Source organism: Limulus polyphemus, unplaced genomic scaffold, assembly GCF_000517525.1.
Source record: "Limulus polyphemus unplaced genomic scaffold, Limulus_polyphemus-2.1.2 Scaffold98, whole genome shotgun sequence".
NCBI lineage: Eukaryota > Metazoa > Arthropoda > Merostomata > Xiphosura > Limulidae > Limulus > Limulus polyphemus.
The window spans coordinates 326,241-353,015 of NW_013665708.1; the positions used below are offsets into that span (position 1 = coordinate 326,241).

Consider the following 26,775-nt stretch of genomic DNA (forward strand, 5'->3'; position numbering starts at 1 on the left):
TCCAGAAGAATAAATTATCAGCATCATCACTACATATTCTTCAAAAACCTATGTAAATATATATTCAATGTGGCGAGTAAAAGACAACCAAACATCATACATACATCAACTCTATTTGTTTTTCGTTCTGCGGATACTCCTACTCCATCGGGAAGTCAGAGTAAAATCCTTAGACAATTAAAGTACAGTTTTCTACATATAACAATCTAGTCCTAAATGTGTTACATTTATACTGCGAATCTTCCCGCCCCCCTTGGGAGTCGGAGTAAAATCCTCATGTGATTCAAATAGAATTTGCTTCATATAACAAACTAGTTCTAAAAGTGTTACACTCGATACACCAATAAAATGAAGTGTACAAGTCTGCGTCGGAATCACTCAGTAATCATGCATGAAAATGTGTATTTATAACTGTAAGGGCTACATTATCGAAATGGATTTTATAATTCAAACTGCACACCTTTTTAATTAATTACCGGGAGATAATTTGTTAATTTATCTTTTCTTAGATGGAGCTTTTGTATTATTAAGATTGGTTCGGTTAGTAAGGTTAAAGTTTATTGCTTTGAAACAGATAAGTGAGGCTGTTTAATTAATGTATCTACCCAAAAGAAAGAAAAAAAAACTTCAGATGAGTATTTCTTTTGCTAAAAGTTAAGATAAATTTCATGTATTCAGATAGTGTATTACTCATAGACGTCTAAATAGTTTATAGATTGTACATGCGCATATTTTGTCTTTCATTATTTTAATTGCTAAATGAAATTTCCAAAAACCAAATATATCTACAATAATTTAGTTTTTGTAAACACAAACAGAGGTACAGGAGCCAATAAGATTTGGTCTTCGCTTCAGCAATGTTCTCTTAGTCTTAACAGAGGTACAGGAGCCAATAAGATTTGGTCTTCGCTTCAGCAATGTTCTCTTAGTCTTAACAGAGGTACAGGAGCCAATGAGATTTGGTCTTCGCTTCAGCAATGTTCTCTTAGTCTTAACAGAGGTACAAGAGCCAATAAGATTTGGTCTTCGCTTCAGTAATGTTTTCCAATTCCTCCAACATCAAATACTTATTTTAACAATAATTCTTTAGTATGTTTTAGAACAAAGAATATAAACGCGTGAATAAAGCTGGGTGTAAACAATGTGAAAAATGGCCTTTGACTTTACAGTCTAGGTTGAAGATTTCACAAAAAATCTTCCTCACATTTCGAGCTACTGGATTCATAGTGTGATATAACACAAGGAATCCTGGTGGATTTTCGACTTCGATCCCCAACCCTTGTCTCCATTCCAATATGCACCCGCACTGTTCCTCGTGTTTTTTCTGGAGTCATGAGCTTAGACAATTCTCCATGGGTTTTAAAACACAAATACCGGATCAGGTAAATGTAGCCTTGTCGGAATGAATCATGTATCAACGCATACACTATGCCGCAAACACAGCTGTAAATTTGTGCAAGCGTAAAAAGTTGGTGAATCGTGCTGATAGGGGGCACCGATGTCATAGAATGTAGGGTGAGCGAGATAAGAAAAGGGAGCCAAAAGCACAAGAATAAAGTAAAAGCTACAACATTGCTGTTTAGCAGGTGGCGCTGAAGTATTTCCTCACGACTTCCTATACTATTTTGTTGCGATAAAGATTGTGTAATATTTCGTTGCTCGTAAACTGCCTTGGCAAATACTGTGATCGTTAAAAATACAGGTACAAAAAACACAAAAAGCATGCTGCTATCTTCAAAGTTCTCCTGGCAGAGATTAGGTCCTCTCTGCAAGACAAATAACGTAGTTACAAAGGAGATGGCGGCAACCCATGTTGTCAGTATGAGGATGAGTATCAACTGGACTCGAAAGCAGTTGTCATACAGGTCGCCTTCTTTTCTGCACGTCTGAAGATAGTTCTCTACTGAAATGCACAGATAATTCATCACAGTGACCAGAAAACAAGCAAGTGCCGTGTGCCACTCCCACTCGCAGATAAAGTGTTCGTTTCGTAAGCCTGCCAATATGGCGACACACATGACTGGAAAAGAAACAGCACTAACAAGTAAATTAGCTAAAGCCTGGTTTACTAAAAGCACATTTCCACGTCTGCAGAGTGTTTCCTGCACAATTAACGAACTTATTTCGAAGATATTAATGGTAGATCCAAAAACGGAAAATACACCATAGAGAATCAGTGGTCCGACCTCGCTACTTCTCGAGTTCATATATTCGACTCTTGTGGAGTTAAAACTTGAAATATTGCCATTAGAAGACGGATTTTCACTTCCGGAGTTGTAGCTTGAGCTCTCCATTGAATGCAATCCACACCTTACAAAAGAGAGAGAAAAAAAACGTTAATGTGTTAAATAACTTAAAACCACTTACATGTGTTAAACCACTTAAAAAATTTAAATAATTCAGTCAGGTTTTAAGCTCCCTTATTTTCTATCACTGAAAATAGCTGAAGCTAGGATTGATAGCGTTTAATGATGTATTAATGGACGATATTGAAACTTAACGATCAGTGAATGTTTTGAACATTTGCAAGTTTTTTAATAATGGGAAATAAAAGGATTAAGGCATAGGAAAAAGAATGCCTTTCACCAAAAGGACTGTATTAGATATGCTTGTTTATCTCGTAAATAACACATGAAATCAATATGCAGAACAAAGCATACTTTCCTTCCCGGCATTTTAACAAAGAAATTGCAGCATTCAAGGGGAGCGTTTTTAAGTCAATATTTATGAATGCCCATTTTACTTACGTAAAGCAATTTTAAGAGGTTAAGAGTGAAAACAAAGAAGAATATCTAATAAATGATAACCACACTATATCTGCCGTATCCAGTGCCGACAAGGCCTTTCGCTCAATATTAGGACTCATCAGGGCGGCTGGGATACGAAGAACATACCAATGGTTGAAAAACTATACATATATACAATATATATATATATATTAGCAAATTCCTTAACAACAACTGTTATGGTATGAACTGAATTAAGTTGGAGTTTAATATTTTCATCATTCCTATCTATGTCACAACACCTCAGAATTAAGGTAAAGATTCTTAACACTATATTATTTATTTATTCTAACACCACATATTCTAACACCCTGCAAGTTTCACAAAAACTTGGCGAATCAGAAGCTAGTCTTTTTCACTTAGAGCGAGTCAAGCAACCAACGCATCAACAGGTTTGTTTGTTTGCTTGTTTTTGAATTTCGCGCAAAGCTACACGAGGGCTATCTGCGCTAGCCGTCCCTAATTTAGCAGTGTAAGACTAGAGGGAAGGCAGCTAGTCATCACCACCCACTCTTGGGCTACTCTTTTACCAACGAATTGGGATTTACCGCCACATTATAACGCCCCCACGGCTGAAAGGGCGAGCATGTTTGGTGTGACGGGGATTCGAACCCGCGACCCGCAAATTGCGAGTCGAGTGCCCTAACCACCTGGCCATGCCAGGTGAAAGCAAAGACGATTGCGTAATAATATGTCAGCCACTCTACATCTGTCATATCCGGTGCTGAAGAGACTCTTCCTTCAATACTGGGCTCATCAGGCCGGCTGGGATATAACAGATATAGTACTGGTCGAGGCACTAAGTATAGCATCAATTACATTTATAACAACTGTTATGGTGTGAACTTGATGAAGTTAAATGGTAATTATTATCAAATTTATTCTATTAAAAACACCAATTAGTTATTATTTCTTTACTTGAATTAACTTTACAATCATTAAGAAGAACATAACTGGAGAACCAACAAGCTAATCGTTTTGTTCCGGGAGCAGGTCACCAGCGTGTTCTACAATAATCATCATTTTTTGTGTGAAAAGCAGAAGATTTAGCTCAATATTTTGTATGTATTGTATTTCACGTTTAAGAACCAGCTGACGTAAACATGATATACATGATATAAGTCCCGGGGTTGACCAACAATCTTCCACCACTAGTATACTGTTTAAACTACCCGGAGTTGACCAACAATCTTTCACCAATAGTATGCTGTTTAAACTACCCGGAGTTGACCAACAATCTTTCACCAATAGTATGCTGTTTAAACTACCCAGAGTTGACCAACAATCTTCCACCACTAGTATACTGTTTAGTCTACCCGGGGTTGAGCAACAATCTTTCACCACTCGTATGCTGTTTAGACTACCCGGAGTTGACCAACAACCTTCCACCACTCGTATGGTGTTTAGACTACCCGGGGTTGACCAACAATCTTCCACCACTAGTATACTGTTTAGTCTACCCGGGGTTGAGCAACAACCTTCCACCACTAGTATACTGTTTAGACTACCCGGAGCTGACCAACAACCTTCCACCACTAGTATGCTATTTAAACTACCTGGAGTTGACCAACAATCTTCCACCACTAGTATACTGTTTAGTCTACCCGGGGTTGAGCAACAACCTTCCACCACTAGTATACTGTTTAGACTACCCGGGATTGACCAACAACCTTCCACCACTAGTATGCTATTTAAACTACCTGGGGTTGACCAACAACCTTCCACCACTAGTATACTGTTTAGACTACCCGGAGTTGACCAACAACCTTCCACCACTCGTATGGTGTTTAGACTACCCGGGGTTGACCAACAATCTTTCACCACTAGTATATTGTTTAGACTACCCGGGGTTGAGCAACAACCTTCCACCATTGGTATGCTGTTTAAACTACCCGGAGTTGACCAACAACCTTCCACCACTCGTATGCTGTTTAAATTACCCGGGGTTGACCAACAATCTTCCACCACTAGTATACTGTTTAAACTACCTGGCTACAACATGTTCAACAAAGGTTTACACGTGGAATTTAAGCGAGAGATTAGAAAGAGAAAGTGAGTTATACCTTGTGAAAAGCTAAATTATAGAATAATCTTGATATTAGAATTTCTTTATCAAATAAAAACACACAAGCTAGTATAAGAGTTATCAACATTAACATGTGTTACATATATTTTCTTTCTGTTTGCAATTCTATGAGAATAGGCTCTAAAGGTTTTTATGGTTCCGGAGTCAGTAATGGCTAGATGATACAGAACAATAGGAGAGAGTGACATTTTTATCAAGGTATGCAACAACTTTTTTAGAGGATAAATAAAAATATTTTCTTTTAACATATATAAACACACACACACACACACATATATATATATATAAACACACACACATACATATATATATATATTCACAAACTGACTTTTTAGCTTTCAAGGCTAACAATGGTTAGAGCAATGATGCTGCTGTAGTGTATGACGGACTTTACTTTTGATTCGGAAGTTTTTAGATGTACGAGAACCGGAAGCCTTTACTTATGTAACTATATAGTTCCTCAATTGTTTTCCTATTGTTTTATTTCGTGTTTTCTTACTTTGTGAAGTAAGTAATTGGCTTTGAAAGCGTTTAGATAGATGAGACAAAAAAACTAACAGCGCTATTAGATATGAAATTCTTCAAAAATCTTGACTTGGTTGGCATGGTGACATGACGTGTGATGTGCAGCCAGTCAAGTACTAGATAACATGTTGTTTTCAAGGGCAAACATTCCATCTCGAACAATCCAATTTTATAATTGTATGCCTTAGCTAATGCACCGCTGATCGGTTTGTTCCTTTCGAATTTCGCGCAAAGCTACCCGAGTCCTATCGATGCTAGCCACCCCTAATTTCTGTAATGATAGAGTAGAGGGAAAGCAGTTACTCAACACCACCCACCACCAACTCTTGAGCTACTCTTTACCAATTACGAGTTAAGTGCCCTAACCACCTGGCTATGTCAGACATATCGGCTGATCGGAAGGAAAGTTGCATACAGCATCACGTTGCCAAGGCAATGGGATGAAGCTTAGAGCATTGCATGCTTTGACATGCAAGAAAATAGCTGACGTGACCAGATTCTTTACATGATAGTATATGTATGTTTCATATTCTTAAAAATCTCGTAGAATTTTTTATTATTTCGAATTCAGTCACATGCAATTTATACGTTGCACAAATAGAGTTTAAATGAGCAAATACGTGAATATCATAAGCTTTTAGCATTTTATGTTACGATAAAACCAGAAAGTGATACCGTAAACAAAAGTAAACTTTCAAATAGTTTTCATAATAATAATAGCAGCTTCTTCAACACTGATCTTAGGCCTCAACTTGTGAATGAGCAAGCTATCCTATATTCGGAGGCTCTGTTCATCACTGGCCCGTGCTAAAATCTTAGATGATATAACAACTTCAGATTCTCTTATAGCATGTTAAAATACACTAGACTTAATGGGGTATCTTAGGTTAATATGTTATTTCACTCGCGTTATCAACTTGCTTTTAGTAGAACCGGTGTAGCCTTTCTGACAGAGAAGACAGATAAGGTTATAAACAATAAATGATAATTGTAAATCATTTATTCGGTCCTTAAACCTAAAGAAAAATTGTAGGCGACAGTTAGGTTCAAAGACACATCACAAGCGTATCTGTAGATACACCCTTTTAACAGTATTCTTTAATTAATTTTTAGCAATTAAAGAAAATTTACCGATATATATGGTCAACTGACAACTACAGGATATTTAGATAGTTCAAATATGTCTGGAATACTACTGTACATTGTAAACTTGATATTGCTGTTCAAATATTGAAGAAATGAGAGTAATGAGATTTCTACATCTGATAAAGGACATAGGATTGTAGTATTAGGTAAAAATGTTCATATAAAGAAAGATGAAGATATCTTAAGTGATTCTACTACTCAATTTGTGAAACTGCATAATGATCCTACTGATAAAAGGAAAGCTAAATGCAGATATCTACTGAAATACAAAAGATAATATTCTTAATGATAGACAGTATTTCAGCTTCAGACCGTCAAATAGTCACATGGGATTTTTTTTCGGTTTACCCAATACTCCTAAAGAAAGAGTTACATTGCTATCTATTGTTTCTAATAATGGAACCTCTAACCATGCTTTAGCTGTTTTTTTTAGTTGAATAACTGAAAACGTTTACCACCAACGATTACACTTTAAAGAAGAGTTTTGATTTTTATCAAGAAATACAACAAAAGTTACAGTTTACTAGTAATGTACAATGAGCTAAGTTTGATGTTGAATCATTATTGTATACAAATATACTGTTGGAAGAGACCATACAGCTAAGTTTCATTTTGATTTACAACGATGTTTCCAACAAAGTGACCATTCCAAAACCAGTTTTTCTGAACCTAATGAACATTTTAGTTAAATAATCTCGCTTTGTTCTAAATGGAAAGTTTTATTATCAGGTCGATGGTGTTCGTGTCGTCTGGACTCGAGACTGGTGGCATAATTAACCAATCCATTTCATTATTTTTTATTAAAAACAGTGATTAGAAAATTGTCCGCAACAATTTCAACCTCTCTACTATTATTGTCGGTACGTCGGTGACACTTTTATATCTTTGAGAACTCCGGCCAGGCTTACCAATATCTTCAATATTTGAACAGTAGACACAGCAGTATAAAGTTTACAGTACACTTCAATAATGTTCACTTCAAATGTCGAGTGTAAAAAAAAAGACATTTACAGGCTTGTAATTTAGTATTGCAAGCTTTATTTCTAACTTGTTTAAAGAAAACTTGGTTAAAATATTATTCCATTGTGCTTATAAAATATCTAGCACATATGAAGTGTAACATAACATGAAAGAATTCTTGTGTGAGAATAACTTCCCGATTTTTGTTATTCTTAGAACACTTTGTAATTATTTAAACAAACGAAATGTCAGGGTACCAGACGTACTTGGAGTATTGAAGTATCCTTTAGTTATCAGTTTACAATATATGTTAAAAATAAGCTTAAAGATGTAATTAAAAAGGCGTATCCACTGATAGAGTTGAGGTGTTCGTTTAAATCTAACTGTCGCCTAAAGTTTTTATGTTTTACTGTTATCATTTGTTGTTTATAAATTTACCTGTCCTTGCTGTCAGAAAGGTTACAACGGTTCTACTAAAAGAAAAGAGATAACGAACATGCTAAGCTAAGTCTAGTGTACTTCAACATGCCATAAGAGAATGTGACTTTGTTATCTAATCTAATTTATTTACGATTTCAGCAAGAGCCAACGACGAACAGAGCCTCCGAATAAAAGACAGTTTGAAAGTTGAGGCTTAGGATCAATGTTAAATAAACTTCTAATAAATTGCTTCTACTATTACAGAAATGTTGTCTTTTGTTAGGGTTAAAACAATTTTCCAATCTCGAATATATAAATAAATATGTGTATTACAGAATTGAGGAAGACAAAGACAATAGTACAGTTAACAGATATTTCATTTATTACTACCATAGTTTCTCGTCCGTAAAGGCAGCGTCTGTTACAGAGTGAAACAGCTTGCAAATTGTTTGTAGCTGTTTCAGTTTGTAACTGACGCTGTCTTTACGGACAAAACCTTGGTAATAATACATGAAATATTTGTGAAATGTATAAATATCTTTACTTTTCTCAATTCGGTAATTATGGAGTTTCACGAAGTACCGATAGTTTGAAGTATTAATTGAATATATATGTGTGTGTGTGTATATATATATATACTCGTATAATGATTATCTTTAGTATGTATCATCATGTAATGGTCATATACATATATATATCATATAATGATTATCTTTAGTAAGTATCATCATGTAATGGTCGTATATATATATATATATATGTGTGTGTGTGTGTGTGTGCATATATATATATATATACTCGTATAATGATTATTTTAGTATGTATCATCATGTAATGGTCATATATATATATATGTGTGTGTATGTGTGCATATATATATACATATATATATATATATACTCGTATAATGATTATCTTTAGTATGTATCATCATGTAATGGTCATATGTGTATATATATATATATATGTGTGTGTGTGTGTGTGTGCATATATATACATATATATATATATATATATATACTCGTATAATGATTATCTTTAGTATGTATCATCATGTAATGGTCATATATATATATATAAATTTTTTAGCAATGAACTCACTTTTTGAGTCTTTATTTCAGGTGTCAAATTCTACATTATCTTTCTTAAATCGAAAGAATAATAACAAAAATTATGAAATAAATTGCTGTGTCACGAACCATAATTTATTTGTTTTGAGACCAAGTGAAAATTATTGGCATTTATTTGGCACTCTGATAAAACATATAATTGGTTAGTATCATTTACAGCTGTTGTTTTTTTAAGAATCTGTGCGCAAAGAACCCCATTGAAATAATTTTAGTGTGTTAGAATGATGAGACAAGAAACGTTTTAATCATTTGCCGGAAGGCAAGATATGGAAATACAATCAAGGCACCTTTCCGCTACTTGTACACTATTCAAAGCTGAAAACAAAATCTAAAGACTAGCAAAATAATGTTTCAAAGACAATTTTAAACAATTTCTCACCAATTTCAGATTGAAAGAATAAAACACCAACAGTGGGATAATTACCGTGTTCGCAGTTTAATTAATAATATGTTTATTATTTAACAATTTTAAAATTCGGCTAGTTAAATAGGGACGTCGCCACATTCCAAAAGTTGGTCAATTAGCGCCAAGAGGATAGGGACGGAAAAGTTTTTAAATCTTTCTTTAAACAAACGTTTTTTTTTTGGTTTTTTGTTTTTTTTGGTGCACATTACTGGAATTACAGTTTATTTGACATAAAAAGTAAATAGAATAGCCGATATTTTCAGTTACAACGCTGTCTTAATTTGTAGAAAGTACTAATATATTTATCGAAATTCTTAACTATGAAAAGCGAAACTGAAATCCTGTGCCGGAAGAAAAGGATATGTTAGGTTGCAAACTTAATTCGAATTTTCCAAAAAGGTATTTATTATCAGTGAAACTGAATTTTTATTTATTTTATTTGAGAAATTATATATACGAACTAACGTACGCATTCAACGCACGTGTAAGTCGTGGGGGAGTGGGGGGAGATCCAAACATCGACAAGTTATGTCACTCACTGAAAGGCCCTAAGAGTATATACCAGGTTTGGTGACAATCGGTCCAGAGATTCGCCAGTTATAAGCAGACACGCACAAACAGGTCGAGGAGAGAAAACATATGGTGTGGAAAGAAAAGAGAAAATACCACATTGGCGTACAATGTGGGACCTTCCCACAACCTTGAAGATAGGCCCTGTTTATGACAGGAGGAGATTGTAGCAGTTTGAGTAGCTAAAAAAATGCCTTACTAAAGCTAAATATTCAGAAAACTATATAGAAAAGAAGAATAGATACCATTCCTAATTACACTTATTTTTCAACAGTATTTAGGTGTCTTCCCATTTACAATTTGGATCGGCTTGTAAAGTGTGTGTTCTTTTCTAAAAAAACTACAGAACATTACATTTTAATTTACAAATAAAATATCAAATATACACACTGTATTTCAAACAAGCTTGTCAAAGATTAAACCTGTGGCTTTGTTTGTTTAGTTCTTAAGTTTAAAGTTACACAGAGGACTATTTGTGCTGTACCCACCGCAAGGATCAAATCCCGACATTAAACATATGGTTACCAAACTCTTAATTGCTATTACACATTCTAAATTTCATTGACTCCCGCTACACAAGAACCTCTAGGTTCTCTCACCCAGTGAGTGCTTAGGGTTGGTGTTCATACTCGATCAGGAACAGGATAGGTTTCAGTTTTGCTTTAACGACGACTGATACCTGAGGTGCTTTAACGATGTTTAAATACGACGGTGAGTTTCGTTTTTTGTACTGTGAAGTTCTAAAAGATGTTGTAAAAAATTAGTGCGATCAATGAAATAGTGGTATATGTGTGATTTTCTAGGCCCTTAATAACACTAAGTGCAGTCTATGGCCCTTAATAACACTAAGTGCAGCCTAAGGCCCTTGATAACACTAAGTGCATCCTAGGGCCATTAATAACACTAAGTGCGGCCTAGGGCCCTTAATAACACTAAGTGCGGCCTATGGTCCTTAATAACACTAAGTGCAGCCTAGGGCCCTTAATAACACTAAGTGCGGCCTAGGGCCCTTAATAACACTAAGTGCAGCCTAGGGCCCTTAATAACACTAAATGCAGCCTAGCTCTTTCATATCAGGAACTTTTGATTTAAGCTTCACCCTAAGTTATAACTGATGTGGTGATATTGTAAAAACAAATGTCTTCCTATCTGTATCCATATTCAGATCATACTGTGTTTGTACTCAGTAATGGTGTGATATAAGTACAGCCCCCGCCCCCAAAAGTAAAGGAATCGGTAAATATAGAGAAAAAATGACCTAAACGGTGTAATAAGTTACATCCCAGTGTTTGATGTAGGATGTAGTAAAATTTGATGTATATAAACTTAAACAAAAATAACATTTGTTCAACCTTCTATGTAGTACAAAGGCTCACCTAACTTAAACAAAGATTTAATCAGATTTGCTATAAACATTATATAAACGATGAAACCTTTATTCAACCTACTCTGTGATCATTATTTTATTCACAATGTACATAAAAATTCACATGATCTTAAATATTTAAACATTTTTGGTGATGTAATCGCAGGAAAGAAAAAAATCAAGGCTTCCATCCACTGACTAGCATCCCCACAGGCACTTATCTTTGTCTGTTACTTGTCATCAAGGTAAAGGAATTTATTACCAAAAGTACTTAATTGCCAATTAGGGAGTTATGGAAAACAAAGACTCCTTTTAAATTTTTGATAGTGGACGGCATGTGATTTAACCAACTAGAAGACTTACTATGCAAGTGTGGTGTAATTTAATAAGAGTATTTTAACCACCTACTTTCCGTCTTAAGTTATAAGAAAAATTAATGTTGTAAACACATTCCGTGTTTGTTATTTAGGTGTTTTTAGGAATCATTCGTCACTGTAGTACAAACAATTACCCCCTTGATCAGTAGTTGACAATTTATGTGTTTTGTAATTACAACAATAAGATGCTTGTGTACGAGCTAAGTTGGCAAGTGACATAGATCGCCTGTAAATCGAAGAAAATATTTGGTCCTTTCCTCCAAAAATATAACACATTGTCCAAGTTTCGTTTGTTATCTGCAGAGAATTTCACGCAACGATTAGAAACCCTTTAAAGAAAGGGAAATCAATAAATCAACAAGTGATTTCGTCTTCTTTCAACGACGTCTTGCTTTTTATTTCTAACACAATCACTATCCTTACAAAACATTAGATCCTAAAATTTACTTATTGCCAATCAAAGGTTTAGGTCATCACAATAATGAGAACTATATTAGTTCATATGTTATAAGCTACTTTATAAAACGTGATGATCTATGTGCTTTAAGTGAAGATATACATTCAGTAAACTGAGTGTAAAAATTAATTCTGTACAATCTAATAATCCTTAAATCAAACCAAAATATTTACTTCAATTTCAGGTTTCTCAGGTTCACTTTTTGTTTGAGAGAGATATATATATAATATCCAATTAAAATATGTGTATCAATCCTAATCCGTATTCTGTAAAATATTCTTTATTTGACATAAAGTCTTAAACTTATAAATTAAATAAGTAGTAGTTTTGTAAAGTTTATTCCGTTACTTTTCTTTACGTTCTGTTCTGCAAAATGTGGTCAAACAGAGGAACATTCTCTAAGTTGAAATACTTGTTTTTAATTTTAAACTTTCAATTCTACTTTAAATTAAACTTATGTTCACTTATTTGGTTATTTCTCCGAAAGGGAGCCAAAAGTCGCCTGGATGGGTCATCTGTTTTAAACACTCGCACCACTATAGAGTAGTGTGTTGTGTGTCAGTCAGTCAGTAGACACTAACATCACATAAGGGATGCTTAACATTGCAGTTTGTACTATCGTGACGTCAGTAAAACGTGTGCATGCCAAGGATCACGAGAATAATTCTGCACTCTGTAGGCTACAACACAGCACGACATATGAACTTCAAAAGGAAGTTTTATTAACTCTTCAAACAGAAAGTTTACGGGGACCCTGCAAAACTACATATAGTTAATTCTATCTAATCAAAAACACAAAGGTGCGGCAAAAAAAAAAGGATTCAGCGTGCGACTTAAAGGGATGAAATCAAAATTGGCGGCCAAACTTGTAGCTATATTTGTAGCATTGATAAGAATTTTACAGCAAATATTCATTCATTAGTTAGCGAGACCGCGTTTTTTGTTCAACTTGGTACATGATGGTGGGTAAAACAAAATACTTTTACTTTTAGGTAAAGCTGTAGTAAAAAATTCAGACCGATAGCTTACGTGACTTTTTTGCGTAGGCGTGCGCAAATATTTTCGTTAAAGTTGAGCAGTGTTTGTTGAATAACTTTGGACATATGGCTTATACTTAAGCCAAATTTGACAACTAATTGTAAGTATTTAAGATCTATTCGTGTACCAAATTTGAAAAAAAAATCAACAAAATTTAATTATATTTTTCTATCAAATAAAATGTCCGTACGTTTGTTGCGCAAAAAGGAAGGAACTCAATCAAAATCGGATATGTTATATCTAAAGTATTTCTTAATGGATTGCTTTGAAAATTGGTATGTGAAGTAAGAGTTTAGTAGACCACATCTACTGAAAATATGTGAGAATTTGGGTTTCCAGAGTCCGAGCTACAGAAGGTGAAAATTCGATAAACTATCACTCCTGTTAATAGCACATAGTGTGTCCTGCAGGTTGTTTTTGTTTATTTGTTGTTGTTTTTTTGCCGCAAGACACACTAATGTGTGTCTTGATATCTTAATAGTAGATTTTTTTAAAACCATATGTCCTTCAAATTTCTTTATTTCGGTCCGAGTGTTATATCTTTTCCACGTGGATCTATGAACTTTGTTTTATAACAACAACGTTATTATAATTCTGCATTTGAAAGATATTAATCATTTTCGAGAAGTGACTTCCATTTCATTGATATATTCAAAATAAAATAAAACATTTTAATACGTTACTCCTCTGATGGCCACGACTGTTTCCTAACATGCCTTCCTTTGCCTCGCCTATCTTCATCTGTCTTTAACTAGTAACCGTAAGTTTTATTACAAACAAAAAATACTATTATGTTTGATGTAACTAAGAAGTTTCCAGACATTATGAATACCTCATCATCTTTATATATCTTATTATACAGAATATTTTGTAAATCAGTTCTGAATTTGAATTAAGTATATTACGGAACGTTAAAAATACATCAAGTGATAATTATTTTTATTGAAAGCTGTAAATTCAATGAACAATATAATGGTGCCTTAATGAAAGACTCCGTATTAGATATAATTTATCTCACAAATTATAAAGCTTAGATTCAAGGAATTATTCGCCTGTTTGTGTGTGTGTATTTTTTGTTATTGTTCTTGTTTTTTTATCTCTCAGGACATGGGGAAATCATTAGCGAGAATGTTAATAAATCTCCACGTTTAATTACAAACGTAACATTACATGTTGACTTCACTAATGCAAGGAATTATCACAACCACTATTCAGCTGCTATCAGATATTTTCTGTGAAACACAAACTGGTTTCCACTTACCGCCCACGTGTTTTGTTATCACCATATGTTATTCTCATTATTAATTCTTTTTTTTTTCCTTCCTTCTTTTAGCGGCAGACTTAATTTATGATTCATACGTAGAATTACCATGTTTGTATAACTTCTGACGGTACGTAGAATTACCATGTTTATAGAACTTCTGACGGTACGTAGAATTACCATGTTTGTATAACATCTGACGGTACGTAGAATTACCATGTTTGTATAACTTCTGACGGTACGTAGAATTACCATGTTTGTATAACTTCTGACGGATACAAAGCTGATGGTCTTACTTTTAAAAAGTCCTGGAAACAGTATACGAATACAAATTCCTAATCTACTCCTCTGTAGATACTTCATTTTGACGATCATCTGAGATTTAAATTATCCTTTGGATTTATGATTTCCATGTAACTATAAATATCATTCAATCAAGGATACTCCAACTGCATACAAAATGAACCTAAACAGTGAAGTAAAAACCTGAAATTGCTTTTTATCTGTTTCTTGGACAAATGAGGTGTATTTTGTTTGTTTGTTGTATTTCGCGCAAAGCTACTCGGGGCTATCTATGCTAGTCGTCCCTAATTTAGAAGAGATAGATTAGAGGAAAGGCAGCTAGTCAACACCACTCACCGTCAACTCTTAGACTGCTCTTTACTAAGGGATTGACTGTCACATTATAACGCCCCCAAAGCTGAAAAGACGAGCATGTATGATGACAGGATTCGAACCCGCTAATCCCCTAACCACGAGGTCATGCCAGGCCCAAGTTATATTTTCCTAAACTAGACGACTTTGATCTAAATTGAAGAGAAATACAGTCTAAAATATAAATTATTTTATTTTATTTGAGGCAAAATATTTCGGGATTATCTCCCAAATTTTCAAAAATTCTGTCTCATGCTTATATAACCATTAAAATCATAATAAATAATAAAACGATGTTACCAGTCAGATTGTTCTAAGTTTCTATAGCATCTATGAGGTCCTTTTGCTATTTACAAAAGATATAGAGAGGGTTTCGTGCGATATATTAAGCACCCCAGTGGTACAACGCTAGAAACCGGGTTTCGATACCCGTGGTGGGCAGATCACAGATAGCCCATTATGTAACTTTATGCTTAACTTCAAACAAATGCTATATGAAAATAATTTTCAATATGCAAATCAAAACTATATCCTTACATTGTTATCATTTTGTAGGTAGTGTGACGAGGCCGCACACTGACTTTTTTGGGGAAGAAGTTTTTGAATCGTTTTCTTCCCTTGAAGATGCAGTCACATGGTCTGCTTTGGGATCAAGAAGACTAGTTCCTCTGATTAATGAGCGGATTAATTTGTAGCAAACAATAATTAATAATGCATGGTAAACAAGTTAACGTTCTTTCTACATGGAAAACGATTGAATTTTCCTTCATTTGATCATGTGTACTTCAATTCTAACTTACATCAGCTCTAAACACTCATACATACAGAACAGCTCATTACTAGAGGCACTCTTCATAGCTTTCAACAAAGCATCTACCCATCAAGTTCATTCTGTTGTCGTCGTGAATTAATAAAAAGGCGTAGCTGGAAACTAATCAACAACCGCATACATTGACATATTATATCTGTTATAAGGCAGATAAATACTGTAATCTTCTGAAAAATGTCGTTCATAAAAAAAAAGACAATTATTAAGCAAAATAACCGCTATATATATTTTTATTACATACGCTCGGCCAATTTTAATGATTGGTTTCCAAAAAAAAACTCACGTTTTCTTTAAGAAATAAAACCGCCTGTTCTAATTATAAAGATGAATCCAAGGAAACACACGTTGTTTTATGTGCAGCCAGTAAGAATAAGCCTCTACATAGCACTGATTCTTTTGACTGAAATCAATTATATGTCTTTAAAATATGTGTGAAATGTGTAAATAACAAAATTACGTTAGCTACGCGCTTTATTAGCTATATTGCATATCTTTGGTATGTGGCCCAAAAAGCATTTGTATCATAAAAAAAAAACTATAGTACTTTGTTAAACGAATATTACATGTTAAGCAATTTTTGAAGAATGCACCAAAAGAACCACAAAATGTTAAACAGTTGTTCTATTACTGTCTAGACTGTTAACGAATGTTTAACAATAGTCATGTGTTGAACAGATATTATATTACTATATATATCGTTGATAAATGTTTAACAATAGTTATGTGTTGAACAGTAGTTATATTACTGTCTAGACTGTTAATGAATGTTTAACAATAGTTATGTGTTGAACAGACGTTATATTACTGTCTAGACTGTTGATGATTGTTTAACAATAGTTATGTGTTGAACAGACGTTATATTACTGTCTAGACTGTTGATGAATGTTTAACAATAGTTATGTGTTGAACAGACGTTATATTACTGTCTAGACTGTTGATGAATGTTTAACAATAGTTATGTGTTGAACAGGTGTTATATTACTGTCTAGACTGTTGATGAATGTTTAACAATAGTTATGTGTTGAACAGACGTTATATTACTGTCTAGACTGTTGATGAATGTTTAATAATAGTTATGTGTTGAACAGATGTTATATTACTGTCTAGACTGTTAATGAATGTTTAACAATAGTTATGTGTTGAACAGACGTTATATTACTGTCTAGACTGTTGATGAATGTTTAACAATAGTTATGTGTTGAACAGATGTTATATTACTGTCTAGATTGTTAATGAATGTTTAACAATAGTTATGTGTTGAACAGACGTTATATTACTGTCTAGACTGTTGATGAATGTTTAACAATAGTTATGTGTTGAACAGATGTTATATTACTGTCTAGATTGTTAATGAATGTTTAACAATAGTTATGTGTTGAACAGACGTTATATTACTGTCTAGACTGTTGATGAATGTTTAACAATAGTTATGTGTTGAACAGACGTTATATTACTGTCTAGACTGTCGATGAATGTTTAAACAATAGTTATGTGTTGAATAGAAGTTCTGCTACAGTTCAGACCGTTGATGAATCTCTAAACAATAGTTATTTGTTCAACAGATGTTATATTACTGTCTTAACTGTTTAAACAATAGTTAATGTTGAACAGATATTATATTACCACCTAGACTGTTAATGAATGTTTGAACAATAGTTATGTGTTGAAAATATGTTATATTCATGTCTAGACCAGTGGTTTCCAAATCTGGGGTCATAAGTTTGGCACACAAAATATAGTATACAGTAAATAAAGCTGAAAGAGCCGGATGAAATACGTTTTCGAACATATTCAGGAACATTTTTCAAAACTTTTCACGCCAGTGTTCTGCACTTCATTAATATCCTTCTAAACAAGGTGCAATTAGTTACGAACTTGCTTTAATTTTCGGCTTAGGCTGAAGTTAACGAACATAGTGGACTAACAAGAAGGATTTTACACGCTTATTAAAGCTTCTGTGTGCCTCATATCTGGGACGTAGGTCATGCCCAAGTGAGGGAGATTTCCCCTATTAAATATGTATAACGAGAGTGATCAGTGACGTAGATAATCTAGGATTGTGGACTAACGAACCAGAACTTTGATCTGACATGAAAATGTGTCATGGACATAATCTTTTCTCATTTCCACCCTAGCAGAAAGAGAACTTCAGATCTGAGCAATAGAAGCCAGCCGGTTAATATTTAAAGTTTGTATTTTAAATAAGATCTAACAAACACCTCCTGTGATATAATGAATTCAATACTTTGTATTATACTTCTTTGAATCACTTTTATTGGTACCCAAATTGATTATAATTTTCTGTGAGCAACTACTTTCGAACCTTTCATTTTCAATACTTAATACGTATCCAATGGTTACAGTTTTTTGTTTTTTTTTGTGAATATCACATTAAACTGTCATTTAGGCTTTATGGTCGTTAAAACATTTAGGAGTTGAGCAGATACTGTATTACTGTTTCAACGTAGATGTGTCTTTAACTAAGATCTAGATAGTTGATGGATGTTAAAACAATATTATGTGTCGAACAAATGTTGTAAAGACAATAATAAGCCGTTAAAGAACACCAAATTTTATTTCAAAACAACATTGCTACTTATTGAAACTGTTAACTGATTTTAAAGCCCTATGCTTCAGACAGATATGATTGATTTTGATTTTTTTAAACTTACATATAATAGCTTATCGCTTAACAATGTGGTCAAGTAGAATTTTTTTTTCTATTTAAGGCATAAGTTTGAACAACCTATACATTAAAAACATACCATGTTTGTACAATTTTTACTTACAAGTTTGAACAACTTATACATTAAAAACATACCATGTTTGTACAATTTTTACTTACAGACCCACCTCACTTCTTTCATACTCAAGGTTTGGATGTTGAATACAAAACCATAAAGTAAACAAAACACGAGTTGGAACTACGTCTGTAAACCTAAACAGCTACAGTCACACTACAAAATATTTACTACAGACAAAGATATAAACCTTCATGATATAAACCTAAATGATTAGCGTGTACAGGCTATGAATATGAGGATCCACTGTCTGCGACCCGTTGCCACAAAATCGCGCTTCGCACTTTCAACTGGAGATTTTTTGTGCTTTTGTTTTTTTAATTTCGTGCAAAGCTACACAAAGGTTATATGCGCTAGCTCTCCCTAATTTAGCAGTAATAGACTAGAGGGAAAGAGCTAGTCGACATCACCAACCGCTAACTTTTGGGCTACTCTTTTACCAACGAATAGTGAGATTGACCACCACATTATAACGCCCCTACAGCTGAAACGGCGAGCATTTTCGGTGTGGCATGGGATTCGAACCCTGGACCCTCAGGTGGCGAATCGAGCGCCCTCACTACCAGGCCATGCCAGGCCACAATAGAGTTGTTACAAGAGAGACGATCTAACCATATTATTCGATCAAAACAGAACAGCTCGAACGTTGGTGGTGGGTGTTGGTGAGTAGCTGTCTTTCCTCTAGTGATTCTATTGTATCAGTTCAAATATAGTCAGATATGTGCAAATATAGTCTTTGTGTAGCTTGCAAAATAAGCAAGTCTGTGTTACAATTTATATTTTAAAAGTAGCATCATTAGCACTAAAATATCAGGTGATTCATTCTTTTATTTCCTTTTTTTGCATTTAACTATAATATATATATTTACTGTACTCATTTTCTGCAACTTGGCACTTTTCAGTCACACAAATACAAATTTCCAAAGTCCTCCGACTCAAAATGAAGTAATATAGGAAAAGCAGAAACTGTAACTAAAGCTGAAGTGATTTTTGCTGCAGCTGCCACTGTGAAAAAGCCTGTTTCACTTCTTTTTCTCTATCTCTCTCTCTCAAAATGAGGTTTATTGAAGTATCAGTCTCACTGGTGTCATGTTATACCATTTACGCTTATAGTTTTTGTGGATGGATATAAAATCAGATGAAACGAAGCATTGGTAAATATATACGGAGAGGTAAAGAAACGGTTTCGTCAAAACATTCCATAATAAATCACATATCAGATTTTAAGAATGATGAAACAGTACAAAAAGCGGGTTATTTGTTTACGTTCCAAGGGTTTCCAGGATTCCGGAGAATCTGATTTAAGTGTTAGTTGTCCAAGAAAAAAATAACATTACAGAAGGTTGAGCACGTTTTATTAAAACGATTTGAAACATGCACATCAGCAAGTCATGTGATAACCACAGCCTTTACAAGGTCGCAGTGGCACGATATGTATCAGAATTTTGATATTGGTTGGCGAGTCCAAGTGCGTGTGATACCACAGACAATTTATTAGTTTTTGGAAGTGTATGTAACAGCTCTTTTTGACGCAAAATAATCATACACTCAAATCATAATGACGTGTTCAAATCGGGAATTTGTAATCTCCAATTTATATAGCAGTGAAAGGCTTGGTTTGGTCTGAAGTTTCATTGGTGGTAGTGTCCAGAGTCACTGATGCTTTTAATTGTTGCTAAGCAAATGTTTAAACAACTCTATTCAATTATGTACCAGCTGCTTAGTGTCAGCTAACAATACGAAGAATTAAATTGTGGCGGAATGCTACAAGTTCTTCAAATACCTATAAAATGGTTGGTTTCTTATTTGTGAGTGTAAAACACTTAAATACACACATATATATATTGTTTTGTACGTACGTTTCTCGTTGCTTTCAATACTCATGTAGATTTTAAGATAAAATGATGTTTTTATTGAATCATTTCAAGTTGAGAATCAAATTCACCAGTTTCATTCTGTCTAGCAACAATTTTCTGTAGATAAGTACGAGTTCTCATAGATATTTTATTATTAATATTTCTTGTTTCCAACCAGGGCGCCAGCTTATGTGCCACATGGGCTAAACGGCCAGATGAGCGATTCCTTAGGTTCAGATATAGTCACTCCTAAAAAGGAAGGTAACTAGTCAACAGGTACCGCCGCCTGTGCAACTACTCTTAACCGAATACTAGAATTGACTGTCACAGTTATAACACTCTCCCCCCCCCCCTCAGCTGAAAGTTTGTTTGTTTTGAATTTCGCACAAAGCTACACGAGAGCTATCTGCGCTAGCCGTCCCTAATTTAGTAGTTTAAGACTAGAGGGAAGGCAGCTAGTCATCACCACCCACCGCCAACTCTTGGGCTACTCTTTTTACCAACGAATAGTGGGATTGTCTGCAACATTAGAACGCCCCACAGCTGAAAGGGCGACCATGTTTGGTGGGACGGGGATTCGAACCCATGACCCTCAGATTGCGAGTCGAGTGCCCTAACTACCTGGCCATGCCGGGCCATCAGCTGACAGTGCGGAATGTGTTCATCAGCATATTACGGCTCGAACCTTGAACTTTCTATTCCGTATCACGTACGGTAACCACGAGGCCGCGCTAGGGCCACATTAGTTGAGTGACTCGAACTCTGTACAGAATCTTGCTTGAGATATCGCTTTTGTTAATGAGTATAAAAAAAGAGCGATATTTGTAGCTATAAATATGTCAAAATTATAACCATAACAATTTCCAGTTCAATAAGATTAAATGATTTTAGTCGAAGATAGAGCGAAACCTTACATGATGAGTGACATGAAATTTTTTAATTCAACAACATAAAAACGTAATGGTGTATTTAATCTCCTGAGACTGGAAAAAAAAAAGCTTTCCTGCGGCGTAACTAGAGAAATGAGAAAAATAAAGTGTGACTCAGGGTGAAGTAGTTTTTTTAAAGTTAGTTTTTAGGAAATTAATATAAGTTGCCTTCGTGTCAAAAATTCTAAAGTGGACGAAAGGTCCACAGAGATTACCACGTGGTTCCTTTCTTAACACAGGGATCATATCTCTTTCCTGCTGCGCTGTAGCCTCGTTTTTTCTTGACATTTTTTTGGTAGCGAGATACCAAACAGACGTTATTTATGTATGTTTTCGTTGTTTTAAGTAATACGTATATCTGATGAGTGAAAAAAAAAAAGAGATCAACTTTTGATTAGCTTTTAAAAAGCGCTGGACCAAAACATACCCATGTTTGTTTTGAATTTCACGCAAAGCTACACGAGGGCTATCTGCGCTAGCCGTCCCTTATTTAGCTGTGAAAAAATAGAGGGAAGGCAGCTAGTTATCACCACCTACCGCCAACTCTTGGGCTACTCTTTTCCCAACGAATAGTTGGATTGACCGTCACATTATAACGCCCCCACGGCTGAAAGGGCGAGCATGTTTGGTGGGACGGGGATTCGAACACGCAGACCTCAGATTGTGAGTCGAGCGCCCTAACCACCTGGCATATATCCATGTTAGTAAAGAAACTGTGAAGCAATGTAAAACCCGTAGGAATATAATACATCCGTATTGGTAAACAAAGGGTTAATTAATTTGAGTGTTATCGCATGGATATTCTTTATAGCTATAATCATGTTTAATTTAAAATTCAGGCACAGAAAGAAACTACAAATATGTAGGTGAATGAATGTGAATAAACAAAAATTCATATAAACATAATAAATACTTACGTTAGCAAATAAATTATTTTTGTTTATATTTTTTCATTACATGACATGCGTACACATATACATACACGTATACATGTATTTGCGTATCTGAAAACATAGCCTAAATGACATGCAACATGATACTGCACTCTGTGACTTATAACTTCTTCCTTCTGAAATCAGATTCATAGTAGCAAATCATGAACATAACACTCCACATTAATAATAATAGATAGACAAACAACGATTTATAAGCATAAAGAAGAGTTTTGTTGATGGTGGAACATATTGCATGTTTTGACAGAGTATTGGTAAATCGTTGTTTGCCTACTTGTTATTATATTATCATATGTTCTTCCTTACTCAAAGCATTGTCATCTCTCTGGTATACAGGTGTTATTCGTGCCTTTTTTCAATTAACACACGAATCGTATTCACGACAATTATACGAGAGAATGAACTAGAGGAAGAAGCAGCTGAAATTTTTGTATGCCTGAGTTTCTCTCTCATCTTAATTTTCATACTGTATTTAATTACTTTATTCTTACCTTTAATTGAAGGTGGTATGTACATAGGTTGAGTGCGTTAATACGTTAGATTAAAACGATTCTAGACTCTCATCATGTCGTTGCAGTCCGTATCGCCAGATCTGTGTTGCTCTATCTGATGGCCGTGCATCTTGACAACAGTTCTGCAGTGTAGATTCCATTGTAAAAGGCCTCGTCGTAAGTTTGTCATGTCCAAAGCACACCACTGTTCACTGCTTGCTTTCCACAATCTATCAAGTTTACGAGGACAACATTCCGATCGCACAGAAATCTAAAAGTGCTGCGTCAGACAATTTAACCGGTATGTCTTTGCATGAAATTGCTGTCGCACACCTTAGCTATCAAGAAACTGAAACCAAAATTAAATAGTAATTCATCAGCAATTGAAATATTTCAACTATAATCACAAGCAAAAAAAAATTATAATCTGCTGCATATGAATTTTTTGTTCGACGTTTAAAATTAAAAAAATAGAGTGTATTGCATAAGATGTGCTTTAAAATATACATCAAATGTTGCTGAAAAATGTCAGTATTATCCGTAGCATCAATTAAATATAAATATCCAGATACTTTTTTTATCTGTATTTTTGTAGTCTTGAACAAACCCATAGTCTTTCACACAGCCCTATTACCTACGGTACCTATGTTTAGGAAAATTAAATAAAAAGTTAATTTGTTATTTTTATTTTCACACTAGTCCGAGTTGGATTAGCTGTGTATTATAAATAACTGAATAGGGCTTAAAATTTAATCCCTCATAGCTTCGTGTGTAATGTTCCTCTGCAGGAGACTTATTTGATCTTCGTTCCACAACCTTTGACATCTTTGATATAAAAAAATGTTATTCTTCTATCAAAAGTTAGTCGTGTGTATTTCGCCGATGGTATGAGCAATATCAGAAAGAGTGTGAAAGTCAGAGATTAAAGAGCAAGTAGGCACTTAACCAGCACTAAATCATTTCCACGTGAAGAACCCTTGTCTGCACTCGGAAATATAACTCCTGACTTGACTGCGTTTTTATTTTTATATACAGAACATATGCTAGACGCCAGAATGTTGGAAGTGTTAAAAATCCATAGGTTGTATGAGCTCAGATATGCGCTGGACATGAAACCATATTGATATCTTCTAAGTACCTTTATAATAAACAAATGAGTGTTATTAATATATGTGAAACAAATATTCATAAGCGTGTTACGATTTTGATATTTTTCTTTCAGTCTGAGGTTTGCTTCTTAACCCAAGAATATATAGTTGCATGATCCAAGTAATGACATACTCTATTGAAATATTTGAAATATATCGATGAATTGAAAGGAATCATTTATGTTCGTTTGTTTTAGCGTAAAACCACGCAATAGGCTAGATGTGCTCTTCTCACCGTGAGTAATCGAGCCCCCGGATTTAAGCGTTGTAAGTCCGTAAACGATAAGCTTACCGCTGATCCACCAAGAGACTGAATTGAAAGGGGGGGGGGGGAAGGAAATTCTTAAGAACAAAAAAAAATCCTAAGACATTACGGGTCAAGCATGTTCTTATTTTTTTTCTCTTCAGTAATTTCCGAGCATCAGGATGAACACCAATTCAAACACCTTATAGAACCTTTAACTTCTACGTTGGTTTGATTTTATATTACCTTTCTTTCTTAAAATGTAATGCTTTATTTTCTATGACCTTGACCTCAATCTACCTACCAAATTTAGTTAAGTTTCATAGTATATAATCGACTTTGTTTCGCACAGAAGAATAATACACCCGTTTGTGAGTAATGTTGTGTTTTGTTTTGAATTCAACCGACTGGAAATACAAAAAATAAGCACTACAGTATTGTATTCGATAACATCAACATGTCAATCTGCTTCACAAACAAAAATATATTTTTACCTATACAGAATAAATCCTATTGTTTCAATGTCAACGGTATTAAGAATGACTTTGTTGCTGCTGTTTAAGCTATTTTGTTTTACGTGATATATATATTTTTTATTCTTTGTTTTGTCTTCTTAGGTGTCAACTTAAATACAATAAACATCCGAGAAGAAGATAAACTATATTCTATGATTAGGCTGTCAAAGAAAGTATTTCTAGCCGTCAGATCAATCACTGTTCGGCGTGTTGCTAAAGATGTTTGATAACAACCATCTCGTCTTCTCATCTATAACAATTCCAGCAGCTCGAACCCTTTAACATCAATACTACCTTGTGATCTAACAAATAGACACGGTGTTGCTAATGTAACATTTTTTTTATTATTATTATTTTACAATCTGAAGGTCGCGGGTTCGAATCCCCGTCCCACCAAACATGCACGCCCTTTCAGCCGTGGGGGCGTTATAATGTGACGGTCAATCCCACTATTCGTTGGTAAAAGAGTAGCCCAAGAGTTGGCGGTAGGTGGTGATGACTAGCTGCATTCCCTCTAGTCATACACTGCTAAATTAGGGACGGTTAGCGTCGTGTAGCTTTGCGCGAAATTAAAAACAAACAAACAATCATTACCCAGTCAAACCGTCTCAAAACTTTTATCTTCACAAATCAGATAATCATCGTCATCCAGTTTATTTATAAATACCATTCCTTCCTAACTGATATTAAGTGAAATTTGTGTCAATAGAGGATAATAATGGTGAGTTAATTCTATAATTCAGTTGAAACCTGTTCACATTAGTTAACTAGAAAACTATATATGTATTTTGCCTTTACATGATTTGTTGTTTCTTAGTTTGTATTAAACACATAATCGCTATTCTTTCCCTGTGCTATTATATAATTCACAGTTGGAGCTTAATCCCCCTTACTGCAATAGTTACATCAGGATGTCAGTGAGGCAGAAAGTTTATTGAGACTAATATTAAAACTAAAGATGTATTGCTCGTTTTTCCAAGCAAAATTAACTGATAGGCATAGATTATATTTGAAAACACGTAAAATTGGGAATTTTGTAGCTTTTTAGAATATTTTTATCCGTATTACAAGTGTTTTCTGATATTTAACTGGGACACATTTGTCTTTGGTGATCACCAAAGCATTACAACCTTTAACTCTCTCACACCTAAAATTACCTTAGTATTTGTATTTTTTTAAACCACTAATCACCAGTGGGGTCTATATATTATGTCATACTAATGACCGCAGCAGTAATTAGTGGGATTAATTGCAATACTGATAGCATTTTTGTTACTTTTTTATGTGATTCATAAGTAATAGGGAACCCTGTAAAAATGTTTCGAAAAAGCTAATATAGACTTTGATCTTATTGGTAGGTTTAGAATTAATGCTAAATACCATATGTTTTGACTGCTTTCTGGATGTTATAAATCTTGTTAAACATTTACTTAGGTGAAAGTTTTCGAACTACTGACGAAAGAGGTTCACAAGCTGCATAAAACTTGGACTGTTTCTTGGTGGCAAATAACGTGAAAATATTGATAATCAATCATCGGTCATCAACTATATTTTATGCCATCAGCAGTTTCGTTTTGAATTTTCTTGCTGATTATAACTATTATTTTATTACAAGTTACAACTTTTATAGAAAGGAAGAGTATTTTTAAAACAGGTGCGACGTTTCGATCATTCTCAAGTATATATACACCTGGAAAAAAGTTAAGCACCCCCGTGTTTTTTTCAAGTGATTCAGATTGGACGTTCTTGTGACTGATTATAAATTACCATCCAATCTAAACGTGTTTATCAAATGAAATTATGCATTATTGGGCACAAGAAAACAAG

The 26,775-nt window shown here is 34.3% G+C and overlaps 1 protein-coding gene across 2 annotated transcripts in view; it reads right to left on the bottom strand.

Annotated features, from left to right (window-relative positions):
* Nucleotides 1–756: 756 nt before the first annotated feature.
* The window catches only part of LOC106469620, a 35,936-nt gene continuing 9,917 nt past the window's right edge, over nt 757–26,775 (bottom strand). Inside the window, exons 1-2 of one of the 2 annotated variants that reach the window (XM_013930125.2) lie at nt 23,042–23,358; nt 757–2,310 (exon numbers count right to left, since the gene is read on the bottom strand). In XM_013930125.2, the coding sequence (XP_013785579.1) occupies nt 1,185–2,294 (1,110 nt within the window). In that variant the 5' untranslated portion in view covers nt 2,295–2,310; nt 23,042–23,358 and the 3' untranslated portion in view covers nt 757–1,184. Of the gene's footprint in view, nt 2,311–23,041; nt 23,359–26,775 lie in introns of those variants that run through there. The other variant, XM_022399155.1, reaches the window with a different exon arrangement.